Source organism: Carassius auratus, chromosome 31 (assembly GCF_003368295.1).
Source record: "Carassius auratus strain Wakin chromosome 31, ASM336829v1, whole genome shotgun sequence".
NCBI classification, from domain to species: Eukaryota; Metazoa; Chordata; class Actinopteri; order Cypriniformes; family Cyprinidae; genus Carassius; species Carassius auratus.
The window spans coordinates 22,449,666-22,465,032 of NC_039273.1; the positions used below are offsets into that span (position 1 = coordinate 22,449,666).

The following is a 15,367-nucleotide window of genomic DNA, read 5'->3' on the forward strand; positions in this document are numbered from 1 at the left end:
ATATTTGAAGCAGTTTTACTCACCGCATGCGGTTCCAACACACGATCGTGACCCTTTTTCCTTGGGACTGCATTGTACTTAAGAAATAATCGCTGTGCAAATCCGTCGTCAAACTGGGCCTTGTTTGTAAAACAAGCATCTTTGAAATGCAGGGAACAAACAAAAACACTTGCACAACTCTGTTGATGCTCTTTAAAAATAAACTCCATCCACTGGTCCCTTAATGCAGTTTTTTTTTTGGTAATCTTTGCAGGGTTGTCTTGCCCTGGCAACCAAAAACACACTTCTTTTCTGCACTCCGGCAGAAGTGCCCTTAGCACCCATATAAGGAAATTCCGCTCCATCTAACGTCACACAGAAAAAAATACTTTCCGAAACTTGTGACAAACCGGAAGGAGTATTTTTGTTCAAACGTACAACTTAATTTTTGAAACTTTGTCCATGTTTAGCATGGGAATACAACTCTTTAACAGTGTAAAAAACTCAGTATGCATGAAAAAGCATTTCACCCCCCCTTTAAGTCATTTGTGGATAAATGCATATTGGAGACGCGAACCGTTTAAAACGATTCAGTTTGAATTTGGTGAACTGGTTCAAAAAGATCCGGTTACATCGAATGATTCGTTCGCAAACCGGATATGACAAACTGCTTTGTTTTGAACTCTCTCACAACCGACACCGAAGAGAAGACATAGCTGAATAAACTCGTAGTTTTTGCTATTTTTGGACCCAAATGTATTTTCGATGCTTCAGAAAATTCTAACTGACCCTCTGATGTCACATGGACTACTTTGATGATGTTTTTCTTACCTTTCTGGACATGGACAGTATACTGTACACACATTTTCAATGGAGGGACTGAGAGCTCTTGGACTAAATCTAAAATATCTTAAACTGTGTTCCGAAGATAAACGGAGGTCTCACGGGTTTGGAACAACATGAGGGTGAGTTATTAATTACATAATTTCGATTTTTGGGTTAACTATCCCTTTAACATATTTTGATAAAATCTGTTTTCTATGGCTTCCTTAAAAGACAAAATTCTATTCTTATACCTCAAATGTAAACTTGGCACTGCCAAAATTGGTCTTCTGCTTCTGCCAGAAGTTATCTGGTTTGATAATGAGAGCGACGCAGATCTCAGCTGGAAATGACTCCTGTAGCGTCTTCAGCAATGGCTTGATTAGATCCCACTTAGAGCCGCGCATATCTACGATCACTGTAAACCCTCGTTTACTGACATCCTCACTGCACAGGATAAAGAGATTGAGAAAGTTAGAGGACGACCAACAACTGAAAGCCATCCAAGAAAATATTAATAAAATCTGTGCATACAGTATCTTTTAAACAATTGCTTTAACTTGCATAGTTATGCATCAGTTAAGCTACTTATTTTTAAAGTTGCATCACATTGCATCAGAATGCTCTAAAGATCAAGTACATGCTCTAATCAAATGGTTTAAATGTATCCATGTCCTACCTTTTGTCTGAAATTTTTGCAGTTATATAATAATAAATTGTAGAGGTGATGTAAGCAATTTTAAAGGTGACCTATTATGCAAAATCAATTTGAAGACAGGTGTTTGAAGGTGTTTGAAAACAGTTGAGTGTCCGCAGTGTGTGAAAACAACCAGCCTTCTGGTTTCTTCCTACGTACACGTCATCTTACGGAAAAGTCAGATTTGTGATGCTCTCTGCCCTATTAGCAAAGACACCAGCCTGAGTGAGAAGCAGCGGTCTGCCATTACTGTTCTCTTGCTGTAGCTGCTGTAGATACAATGTCAGCGCCACAGAGGCATTAAAAGTGTTGTGTGTTAGGATTCCCCTACCAACATAGGAATCCCCATAGACCGCTGAAGACACAGTGGTTAAATTTCAAAGGAAATGTCCCGATAAAAAAACTACAGAAAAAGTCCTATTTGTTTGTGCTAATCATTTTATGCCGGACTGCTTCACAACTAGGGTCAGTTCAGCACTGGAGTTGTGCAAAGATTGCTTCTGAAAGAGGGATCGATACCAACGCTTTGTGCGCAGAGCAAAGCATCTGCTTCATATTTAGTTTTCACATTTGCCTTTCTGAAATACTACCATTGTTTCTGCCTGTTTTCACTGAGGCTGCTTTCACATGCTACCAGTATGATCGTTAATAGGAATGTGGTAGTGAAAAACTGCATATGAAAGCAAAGTGAAGATGACCACTTGAATTTGTTGAGCATGAGATCTAGAAGCTCAAACCTCTTCTGAAAAGGGAGGCGGAAGCACCAGCTAATTTGCATTTAAAGCATGTAAGGTCCATGCATTTGGCCCTATGAAGGTATCCAATGGGGCCGAAGGTTTCCTGCAAGTTCAGTCTTTTCAGTGTTGCAAAGTTACTGAATTTCAATTAAAATATAATCTCACTTCATTTTATTATGACCTTAAATTTAGGTTAGAATGCTAATTTATAACCTGGGCACAGTAGAGAGGTAGGTCACCAGTTTCCTTAAGTCTTCTTGCTTTATTCTGTCATGATTACTTCGGGCAGGGAATGTAAGGATAGGTCCTCCTCTCTTGTCTCTTCCTCCTGAAAAGAAAAGGACAGTTTTATTACAAATTTTACTACTCAAAGCATTTGAATGGCCCTAAATATGGTGATACCCATGAGCCTATGTGGCGTGTGTGCATGCTGAGATAAAGCAGTTCCACAGTGAATTAAAGCTGCGGTAGGGAACTTTTGACGCTCTAGTGGTTAATAAACAGAACTGCTTGCGTCTTGCGGAAGAACGTTGTAGCCGGAACTACTTCTCTCTGTTTATGTCTATGAAGAATTACAAAGGTACTGGGTTACTCCGCCGCGGTATCCCCGAAGCAATCTAAAATAGTCCGAATATAAACACTTATTATAGGTGCACCCTAGTGATTCAGGACAAGCTAAAAACACGGTTTGGAAAATGGATTCATGGTGTTCTCGCTTATTATATACATTTTTCTACATTTTGAACACAAACAAAGTTACGGGCCGCAGCTCTGATTGGTTATTTTTTACCGGGAGCGATGGAGTTTCTGCAAATGGCAATAGGACCACTGGGAGGAGCCAGAGGAGCTTGATTTTTTTCACAGATTATCTGTCTCATATTCTACTGTCAGGACATAATGACAGGTTTAATAAATATGTAAAAAAAAATTTTTTTACAAAAGTTCCCTACAGCACCTTTAATGTGTGTGTGTGTATGTGTTTACAATGCAATTATACATTTCCCACCTGAGACAAAGGCAACCTTCTCTCTTAAAACTGTTAAAACATCAGCCGCGTTGATTCCATCATTCCTAAGAGATCCTGATGAGAAAGATGGAACTGAGAGCAGAAAGAGAAAAGAGAGAAAGAAAGAGAGAGATATCAAAGTTATATACAGACTCAGGGCTGTAAACACCATAGACAAAGAAGGAAACATGCCTGCTCAAATTTTCAGAAGATTAATAAAGAACTAAGAAGTGTTTTTCAAATGATTCTCAAAGGAAAAGTTCATCATTCAACCTCATGTCCTTTCAGCTAAACCCATATGATTTAAATTCTTCTGTTTATTGCAAAAAGAGATGCTAAAGATCATGTTCTTGCTGCTCTTTTCAATACAATAAAAGTGAATGGTGAAAAGGACTGTTAAGCTCTAAAAATGTAAAAATAGCAACCATAAAGTTAAAGTACCACAAAGGTTGTCCTCTGCACTGTATTCCAAAAAGTTTGAAGCCACATATTCATTTTGTGTGAAAAACAGGATAATTACACAGTTCTCCATCACAGTTCTTATATTTAATTTCAGCAATTTTAGTATGCACATATTCAGATGTGGTATTCATGATACAGCTGAGACCAGAAAAAAAAAAAGTTTGACATCATTCTGGATGTTAACAATGATGTACCATATTTGAAGTTATACTGATGTGAGCATTGACTTTTCCTGACAATAAGCTGTTATAGAAATTCAATGACTTTAAATTGTGTGATTACAACTAATACTACAGCATTTGTTTCTTTTAATTATTTTTTAGCTTGACACCTGGTCACCATTCACTTTAATTATATGGTACAGAGCAGCATGAACATTCTGCTAAATACCTAATATTTGTGCTCTATGAAAATAAAATAAAACATTCAGCTTTAAAATTACATGACATTTCATTCAACATTTTGGGTGAACTATTCCTTTAAGTTATTACATCAGGTCTCCACACACACACACACACACACACATGGTTTCTTTTAAAGCAGGTGCAAATAGAGTTGATGCTATTTACACTAAGTGAACACATTATAAAACAGTACACAGTAATAACAAGATATTCAGTGTATGTTTATTTAACTCATTAAGGTGCCCCAATTATGACATTTCCAATAATACATTAAGTTATTGTCTCCGAAAAGAAAGAATCGACTCTGAACAGTCTAAACGAGTTGTTAGTAATTTGAATCCCGCTTCCGTGACGGCTACACATCACTGGGTAACACATTTGTATAATGCCCATATGTTCTACATTGGCCAGCTGTGAATAACTTGACCCCACCCTCAAACACTCCAGCTTATTCATGTGGTTCACATTATGTCGAGAAGACGCTGTGTACTAGACTGTGAAAGTAAATTCATTTCATTTTCACTTTCAAAAGATGAAGCTGCAGTGAATGAATCAGTAGTTAAAATTCACAGCAGTAAAATCACAATATTTTTTTTGTTTTCCCGTCATTTTACTGACGACTGCTTCTCTAATCTTTATGATTTCAATGCAGGATTCACAAAACACTTGCTGTTGAATGATGCCTCAGAACCCAGTTTATTTGGACCAGTTAGCTCCACTGAATCACAAACTGTAAGTATGATAAATAATAAATGTTTTTTTTTTTTTTATTGAGCAATACAAATAATGAACTATGTCAATAGGAATATAGTTGCTGACACACGCTGTATGTGGTAGACCAATAACAACAGACTCTTCCAATTTCAATTATAGTCCATGTCTATTAACTACTTTACTTTTATTAAAAAAAAAAATAAAAAAAATCTCAAAGCTGATATGTTATGGTAAAAAGTTGAAGAATTGGATTTGATAAAAGCAGACTAGGACTTGGGACGGTCTCATCAAAAGCTAAATCCTAATCTTTCCTCCCTACATCACAGTTCTTGTTAGCAGATTGGCTTCTTTTGTAATCATGTGTGGCTCAACCAGACAATAGTTGAAAGAATTTGGGTTAATAGACCTTGTCAACAAGGTGGGCTAATTAGCGTAGGCACTGTTTTTTTTATAGATAATATATTACATTTTGGTTTAAACATTGCATGAACTACAACATCTCAGAAATACACTGGAACAACAGTTCTGTTCATGGTAAATATATATACACAGGTTTTTGGGGGCATGCTACCAGCATTGCTGCTTTCTAAGTTTTGTATAAGGATCAAAGGGGACACATGCATTCTGTAAACAATGAATGACAGATAACAGTATTAAGCGTAATACTGGATTCGTTGAAAATAGAGTAGTAAGCCTTAGTAGGTCGAGCAGGGGGCAGGGAAGCCCAGCTGTTGGCACATCTCCTTCTATTTAGATTCATTAGTGGTGTAATCTGCCTGCTCTGTTATCCCATAGCCGACAGCTGGGAACTGGGACAGCCGGTGGGGAGAAGTTCAATCACACTTAAAAACACATAGACAGCAGAAACACATACAGTATATACACACAAGCTGCATGCTCACAGATGCGCCAAATGCACTTGCATACACAGACACACACATCCACAACTGTGCAGGACATCTGTTCAGTCTGTATGAGTTCTAAAAAGGCCTTTACACCACTTATGTCTGCATTTTATCTCTCTTGCTAGTCTCTCTCCAGACTACATAAACTATTAAACCTGAGTGGAAGAATTTGATGCTGAACATGGCATGTTAAATTTACTGTGAGAACTTCCTTTTCCCAGCCCCTGCTAGAGGACGGATGCTATTTCACAATCTCTCTCTCTCTCTCTCTCTCGCATATATACAAGGACACGGTCATTTCCAATTTACAACTCTGGTCTAAGTGAGTTCTCCAAAGCTCTCTCTCTCTCTCTCTCTCTCTCTCTCTCTCAAAAAAAAAAAAAAAAAAAAAGTATTTGCACAACAGCTCAAAGGTTTGGTGCAGATAACATTTTTTGTTATGTTTTTGAAAAAAGTCTCTTTTGGTCACCCAGGATGCATTTATTTTATTAAAAATAAAAACAATTCTATAATGACAATTTAAAATAACTGTTTTCTTTCAAATATATATATATTGCAAGGCTGCACAGAGGTATGCAAATAAATACATTGACAGGCATGTAGGACAGCCTATCATAGCCCTCAGACCGAGGGATATACTGGATGAACATTTTATGGTCCGACGCCTTCAACAGACAATATACATACATATAAATACATTTAGACCACTTAGCGAAAGAAAGAAAAGGTGGTCCATGCAACTGATGCTCTATATTCTAAGTCTTCTAAAACCATACGATAGCTTTGTATTCAGAACATGAAGAACAGTTCAGTGAGTTTATTAATCCAGTTCACAGATCAGTACATTTGAAATACAGAAGAAAGTAAGGTTTGGAATAACATGAAATTGAGAAAAGATAACAGAATTCATTTTTGGGTGGACTAATACCACTAATATAGAATGTCAGTATCAACCAATCCAGATTGAATACACTTCAGCAAACCAAATTATGTTTCTCATACAAGTATGTTATCAATGTTTTTCACCCTACATTTTTTTAATGTAATACGGAATAATTGCATTTTTAAATTTTCACTCCTAGAGTCAAATAAATTATATTTTTTCATTGCAAAAATACTGCTTGTTATCTTATTTAGGTATCTGAAAAGATGTGTTTTACAAGGTCTCGACAAAAAAATAATCACATAATTAATTCGCAGTCCCACATGAATAACACCTTGCTACTTAATTATATATAAAAAGAAAGAAAGAAAAATTCTGTAACGCTGCATCTCTAATCGGTTCACATACTACTATAAAGCAAATTTAGTTATTTTATACATTAACATCAAATGTGCTCAGATTACGTAATATCTTTGGATATCTATTATATATAAAGTATGCATATGTGAATGTTTTGGGCCTAGTATTGCCCACAAGCTCTTGCACAACAAAAGAGGCTCCATTCCAAAACCTACTGATCTGCCTCACTGCCTACTGTGAGGCTGCTTTCTACAGCGGCATCCAAGCTGAGATGGAGCTTGAGTGACTGATTTGTAATGCTCTGCATAGGTAGCAATGCCATACATCACGCAAATGGCAAAGTAGTTTCTACTCAGTTGACTGTAATATTGCTAAGCTAACAACATTAGGGTTTAATAAGCATAATAACAATAAACTATAATCAGTACTGAGCTGTAATCAGTGGTATTCAGTCCTTTATTTATTTATTTATTTTTGTTTTGCTGCATTGCAATTCCTTGCTTTCCTTCAACTTTTCAGTTTCATTTCTAAAAAGCAGATTTAAAATTTCAAAACAAATTTAGCTAGATGCTAATGCTTACATGCACATGCAATAAATAGTATGCAACAGTACTTTTCCATCATCAGCAAAATACTAGTAGTTTATAATGTAACTATTCAAAATGGGACGCAGGTTATTACAAAACCTGATTAACCATGTTGCTTCTAAATTAAACTTGAAAGCACCAAAACACATGCAAAACATGCATTATGTATTCCTACAATATTTGATACAGTATCATTACTTTCCACAAAATAAAAACAAAGTGTTCATATAAAATGCTCAAAAAAAATAAAAATAAAATGCTGTACTGGGCTTTAGCCAGCAGAACCAGGGACCGTTGCAAGCGTTGTAAATACAGCAGATAGATTTGTAACCTCTAAGATGTCAGATGAAAGGACACGGGCATCACTGAGATGTCATGAGATTATCCACTGCATACAAAGTGCTGTATCTATACCCGTATACAAGATTAACCAGTAGAAATTTGCTAAAGATTTTGGACTCTATTGCCTCGTTGCATGAAAATATGCAGTGTTTTTATACAATCTATGTAGCATTTCTTATTTATTTGTTCTACTGTAGTTGTGTTTATTTTTTCAGGCTAGTAGGCTATTCATTTTTTGTGATATTGACATTTGTTGACAAAAATGATTTAATTTCTACGATATCATTTTTTAAAAAATCTTAAAGACCATCTGTAAAGAAAAAATATCTATATTGTGATATATACTGTTATCGTGAAATAAAATTACTCATATTGTGAAATTAGATTTTGGTTATGTCACCCACCCCTACATTTCACAAGGATGCCATGCACTATTTTCAGCATGTTTTATGAGATCTTCAACATGTATGCTTCATCTGAGAAACATATTGTAAAGGTTTGACACTGTATGCAATGTGGACTAACTTTGTATGTAAATTCACTGAACATCACAAAAGAATCCCACTGTTGCCCATAATGCAACCTGATGAAAGGGTTCTGAACTTCCCATGTTACAGGATCAGGGTGTATCCACATAAACAGTAAGACAAAGCTCATAGAAGTACCAGGAAACAGCCTGCTCTCTGTAATAACTAAATAATACTCATCCTAAAAAGTTCCCAAATGGCCCTCAGGACCGACTCCTGCCAAGGACAGCAAGAACATTGACAGGGCCAGTAAGCTATGATTATGGCCCATACAGTCCTGGAAAGTCAGAAAACAATGGTTGGCTGAGGTTTGGTGTTAGTATGAACTATTGTGTAAGTCTAAGCTGTGAGATCAGAATTGGTCCTAGTCCAAAAAACACTGGCCTGTGATCTCACGTCAACTAATGTTATAGGTGCCTGGCTATTAAGGGGAATGTAGATTTGAATCGGGCATGGGGGCTATTTTCAGAAGGTTTACTTTGTGCTTTGAAATACCCACCACAAATGGACTGCAAGACGTTTAACCAAATAACAATCAAATAAATGAAAATCATCTACAAAAAAATAAATTTATATAAAATAAAAAATTGGTGGGTGATCAGAACAAATTAAGAACCTAAAATATATTTAAGATGAATTGCATATTCAGACAAATTTAAAAATGATCTCTACAACATTGTGTAAATCACACTCTGGCTAAAGCATGCGATTTAAAGCAGAAATGTGTAATGTAATCAGACAGTCTGCTAACGTCTGATTACATCTTCTAATAGGCAGATGGCTTTGAAATATTACATAGATATACAACAATGACATGTGGTGGACATCTGAAATGAAGTCCCATGGGATTGGCTTTTTTTTTAGCACAATGTAAATTCAAGTTCCATTTCGTATTTTTCCATTTTTTTGTCATCATTTACTCACCCTCATGTGGTTTCTAACCTAAAAAACTTAATCTTTCTAAAAGCAAATTTAGATATTTGAATAAAGCCTAAGGTTTCAGTCCCTTCACTGAAGGAACAGGACAAACTGTAACAGATTTTTGGAGGTCAATACTCAAAACTGTATGGTGACTTGTTGCATTGAAAATGTGTTTAGTTGGTTTACTTAAATTATGTGAACTGAATATTGATTAACATTGGCAGTGTTGGGTGTAATGCATCACAAATAATTAAATACTTTCCCTTAATTACACTTATTTTTTTGTAATTTAATTACAGTTACTTCTGATGACGTCTGACTATAGAACAATTTGATATAAAACAGTATTGAATTAAACATTGAAATTTAACATCTAATGTTATGTTTTCATTGTAACCTTGGCTTCTCCATCTAAATAGTTGGTTGAGTTCAAGAATAATTGATGCAATTTTACATTATTCATTGGAAAGAATTAAAAGAGTAGTTTAATGTCTATCCTTGCATTATTTAACTGGTCAAGGTTGACGGGATTTTTAAAGTAATTAGTAATAATTATAATGCAATACTTTTTAGAGAGAGTACAGTAATCTAACTACACTGTTGAAGAAGTAATCAGTTGCTAATAATCAATTATCTTTTTAGAGAACTTACCCAACAATGAACCCTTTAGTTGAGCCACCTGAACTGAACATTTTCGATGCAGAAATATATTAGCAGAGTATTAACCAAAATCTTCTTTCTTAAAAAAACATCTGTAATCTTTTAGTGTACTGTAGAAGAACCTTAGAAAAAAGGCCTCATAAACCAAATCTAAATGAATTAAGTGAGATTAAACCAAGTCTTGTGAGCAGATCCAATTGCTTTTTTTTATATGAAGAGATTTCATTCAGGCTTTTATTTACATCTAAACAATGATCGACACACATACAAAGAGCACATCACAAACGGTGAACGTGGAAGTTGAAACGTTTGTTTGTTTTAGCATGTGAAGCACACATGACGTAAATTATGACAGTAGCTAAAGTTTTGGGTGAACTATCCCTTTAATATTACATTTATTTAAACAAGTCACATTAAAGCCCTATAAAGATTTTCTAGAAATGATTGCATTGCTGACAAATGATAGGAAGTAAAAGTATCGTAATGAAAAAGTGGCAACTGAGTTGCCCCTAATGGATATAATCCAAAAATACATTTCTGAAATTGATTCCACTGTCTCCTGGCCAACACAATCACTGAATGTACCTATTCTGCTCAGAGAACTCCCGTCCTGAGCAGGAATCTTGGCAACAGTTGCTACAGCAACCCCTCTGGCCCTCATTCAGGAGAGATGGCCTGCCGAGGATGAAGTGTTTGCCTCTATGAAGACAGACTTTCAAATTTTAAGCACTTCTTTGTGGAACGGGGTGTAGAGAGTAACTCTTGCATCTTGTAAAATCCATATGTTCAGGGATTACAGTAAATCATAATAACACAGGTAGCACTTTCACATTGTGGTCTAGTTGCTGAAGATAACACTTTTCAATATCAATGCTTAGCAAAATATGTTCAGTAAGCAGCAAGCTCTTTTGCTACTTGTGTGCCTCCTATCCTATTACACCCGTAACTAATAACACTTTACTGTGCGGCTCATTTTCCTGCAGTTTTTCAGTTTCTTTTTCTGTTTGGAAGATGAACTTCACAAATCAAAACAATGTGATATGACCCCTAAGGTCATGTCATTATCAAGTTCCAACAGATTTCCCGAGGATGAAACCTTATTGCCACTAATTTTCATATTTGTGTACTATTGCACTTTTGGAAGTGGAGACACACTTTCTAGTTTGATGTGTGATGACACATGCAAAGGAAGCTGCATAAAAAGTTCGCAAGGGTTTTTTCTGGTTGACTGGCCACAACCTTGACAATTTGTCTCCATAGAACACAGTTACAAGCAAAACATCCTGGATTTTCACTCCAAAAGACAGGACTCTGAACATTTTTCCAATTACTCACTTACTAAGGTCACTTATTCAGCAACATATAGGCATGTCATTATTAATGGGCATTACAGACTTACAATGTTCACTTAGCAGACAAAAAAACAAATCCCAAAGACTTTAACTGTTTGAGGAACCTGGTCTATATTTAGAGACCCAAATATAAAAGGGATTGGGGATGGACACTTTTGACTGAGCCCAGTAAGCAACCCTTTTAGAAAAAAATCCCTTACAATGACCCCAAACACCTCTGCATCACAGGATCATTTTGCACATGCAAGCACCACTCATTTTCTTTAGAAAATAGTGTGACAACGTTTCACATATTTCGTAATGTCATATTGATGATTGTATATTCATCTAAGAAATCATGTCACAACAATCAACACACATCCATTCTCTAGCCAATCTCAACCTTTAAATGTCAAAATACTTAAATGAGAAACTCCGTTTAAACGCCATTTAAAAGATTAGAAATCAATGCCTATAACAAAAACACTGAGATAAAGAGCTTCCTCACACACACACTACACATGTATGTGTACTCTTACGTCCTGACATTAGACTTTCTAAATAAATTCTGACTATGAGTTCATTGGTTAATATTATCAGAAGAGAGAAATTAACACATTTCAGACAACCGTAACATTTTGGCCATAATCTAAGCAAAAGAAACCCACAAACTAAGAAGCTTAAAATCATTCCAGATACACAAGGGACCCTTCTCGGTTTTTAGGCCAGCTCTCTGTCAACCCCAGTTACTGTGAGCGTTTACTATATTCAATTACTTTGAAATAACTCAACTTATTTGCTGACGTACATAATTCCAAATAGCTGTATGTTTTGTGCATTATGTTCAAATGGTATCATATCTATCAATCAATCAATCTATCTATCTATCTATCTATCTATCTATCTATCTATCTATCTATCTATCTATCTATCTATCTATTTATCTATCTATCTATCTTTGGACTCATGTAAGAGTTATTGAGGTGATTAATGTTTATAAACCAACATTCAAGCTGTTACATTCTGCCTCCCTCTTACACCTCAAACAAGACCCCAGATGAGTGTCTGCAGGGATGCTCTGAATGAATGAGAAGTTCTTCCCCACACAGAGATTGTGATCACCCACACTGGCACAGCGGTGTCTGTCTCTGCTGCCCTCTCTCAGTGTCGGACATCCTTGCGGACAAGGGACAGCCTGATTCCCAGACGTCCAATCCTGTGCACATGATTATTCCACCCAGCGTGATCATGCTAATCCGATGAAGAAAGCAGAAATACAGGCACTATTACACTGTGAATATGTTGGATAACAGCGCAGGTGGTGTGGGAAGGACGTGTCAGAGATTGCAGGACCCAGACTCTCAGAATCTGACCTGTGCACACACCTCCTGCTATCTGACTAATCAGAGAGATGGACTGACACTCATCAGGCTATATGAATACAGAAATCATAGTCAAAAGTCCTATTACACAAACGCCTGTTTGTAGCAGTGGTTTTGTATGTTGCTATTAAACATATTGTTCAAAATCCACAGTGCATTAATGCAATAGTCACCCACATGAATGTGTGCAGGTAATGAAGGTAAAAAAAAAAAACGCCAACATTAAAATGGTTACAATGTGTTCTTTTTACAACAAAGGCATTTTCAGTAAATCTGAGGCTGGAGCAAGATGTCATGTGTTTCAAGTGCTGTAATTGTATACAATTGATCTATTACAGTATCTGCTGAAGAGAACAATAGTAAAACTTTTGATATTTTTGTTGTTACATATTTCATTTTTGTTGTTGCATTAAATGTGAACTTTTTTCTTTTTTACAGTTTAAATGTGCTGATATGTTAAAATGGCAGATTCACAATGTGACAACTTTGCTCATGTAATTCGACCCACTACTGGGGCATGTTGTCACAAATGTGGATATGGGTTAAAATTACTGTATCTTTTTTACCTCTAAACAACAATGATGGGAATGCTCAAAAGCAAGACTTTAAGCCATGCATACATATGATGACCATGTTCAGCCATCTCTGTTCATGTCATAATCAAATAAATTGTAAAATGAGTTAAGTACTAACAAGATACACTGATACAGTGTATGGTGTTCACATGTAAACAAACACCAGATGCACTTTACCTGGACAGATGCAAATGACACATAATATACATTTATTCACAAAACACAGTGAGTGCATGCCATATCATGCATACACACGCACAGATGCATGTTCACATTCCGACACAGAAGCACACAGAGCTTTACATAGGGAATATACATAGAGTACATGGGCATTATTGGCTTATGTTACCAGGCAAACTAGAAGTGGGACAATTTTAAGGATCACAGCTCATGCACTGGTGAATCTCAAGTAAATAAAAGGGAATAAAATCACTGAACCACAGCTGGTGGTGGTGTCAGGGTGGACATGAGCAGGGCTTGGTTAGATGCAGAAAAGTAGATGCCCTTCTTGCATCTCCACGCTGCCTGTTGTGACATTAAAAAGCTTTTCTGTTTCTCCTGTAAAAGAAGTAGAGCACTAAGACTATCTGCTGTTAGTGTGAATCAACAGGCTTCAGGCTCAGAAACATGAATCAATGTCACGACCGACAAAAGGCTGAGCCACTCCCGCGCTCGCCGCGCCGCGCCGCGCGATCCCTGGCGCGTCCAGAGGTGATAGTAACGTAATTAGAGAAGGTGTTGAAGGTGTGAGGAAAAAGTGACAGGTGAGGAAGCATCCTATTTACAGGGGGATTCTTTGCTCCTGTGCACAGACATACCCAGACATACAATGTAAGGGCGTTGAACGAGCTAAAGCACATATGAACATCACACAAGGGCTTTTGAGGAATATGGCAGTTTTATCACACATATGCATCTCATAGTGTATAAAATAGCCTATGAGAAGGGTGTGATGCACATCCAGCCCGCTAAATTATGCCGTTCGGACATAATCGGACACATCCGACAGCTTCTAATGCTGTGGAACTCAGTAATGCAACCTCTAAGTGCATGTGCGGATAGATGCACCTAGCGAGTCAAATAAACTCATGTAACAAAAGCATATAACAAGACTAGCTACCTGTTTTGAAAAACTGCTCCGTATCTGGATCGTTCGGTCCCTCCTCAGCCGCCTCGGCAGAATTCATCATTGCAGGATATGTTTCCACGGATGAGGATTATGATTATGGTCGGATTTTACACCTACGGATCTTTGTGATCTATGTGTGAGGAACACTAGAGCGCGTGGCCGTCTCCATTGGTGAACGCTCGTAGTAGTGAATGGTGATGATGATGATGATGCCCGAGGATCTGCGCTCAGCGATACTGTATCCAGCGCTCCTCGGGGCGCTATTGTTTAAAGCCTACCCGCCTCTGCAAGACAACTGCTGGGGGAACCCCGATAGACAGAGCCGTGAAAACAGCAAATGCAATGTTAATAGAGATCTCATACAATCCCTTATTCATCCGTTCTTCCTCCACCGGTATTAGTATATTCCTCCATCCTTTCGATGTCTCGCACAACCCAATGGATATAATGGCAGCGCTCCCCTATACACTGACCGAGAGAACCGTAAATTGCCTCCAACGATGGGCTAGCTCCACTACAAATGAAACATGCAGCTGATGCAACGACTGTTAGAGGTATATACAATCGTTCTAGCGCGAAAGAGGTTCTTTGTGGTGCAGCCTGGAGAACTGGACCAATCTGTCCTCCTGATGCGCTCAAGCGCTTCCTGATAATGGGGTGTGTGTATTTTTCAAGAGGCCGGAGAACCCCAATCATCACCATACGGTCCTGTTAGAGACATGCTTACTAATTAGAATCAATGAATGCTTTTATCATTGGAACCCACTTTAAACTTATCTGCAGATTTCTATGAAAATGCTTCTCTGAATATCAACTAATATCGTAAAATAAATACAGTTGTGATCATGTTATTCTTAAAAAAAAAAAAACAGTAAATATTCTGTAAAATTATAATGTTTTGAAAATAAATTTAAACAATATCACACAAACGGTGAGAATTAGTT

The 15,367-nt window shown here is 36.9% G+C and overlaps 1 protein-coding gene across 2 annotated transcripts in view; it reads right to left on the reverse strand.

Annotated features, from left to right (window-relative positions):
- The window catches only part of LOC113050873 (kalirin), an 82,516-nt gene extending 67,397 nt beyond the window's left edge, over positions 1 to 15,119 (reverse strand). The window contains exons 1-4 of one of the 2 annotated variants that reach the window (XM_026214284.1): positions 14,415 to 15,119; positions 3,242 to 3,334; positions 2,449 to 2,563; positions 1,056 to 1,248 (exon numbers count right to left, since the gene is read on the reverse strand). In XM_026214284.1, the coding sequence (XP_026070069.1) occupies positions 1,056 to 1,248; positions 2,449 to 2,563; positions 3,242 to 3,334; positions 14,415 to 14,484 (471 nt within the window). In that variant the 5' untranslated portion in view covers positions 14,485 to 15,119. The remainder of the gene's footprint in view (positions 1 to 1,055; positions 1,249 to 2,448; positions 2,564 to 3,241; positions 3,335 to 14,414) is intronic. The other variant, XM_026214285.1, reaches the window with a different exon arrangement.
- Positions 15,120 to 15,367: the final 248 nt, after the last annotated feature.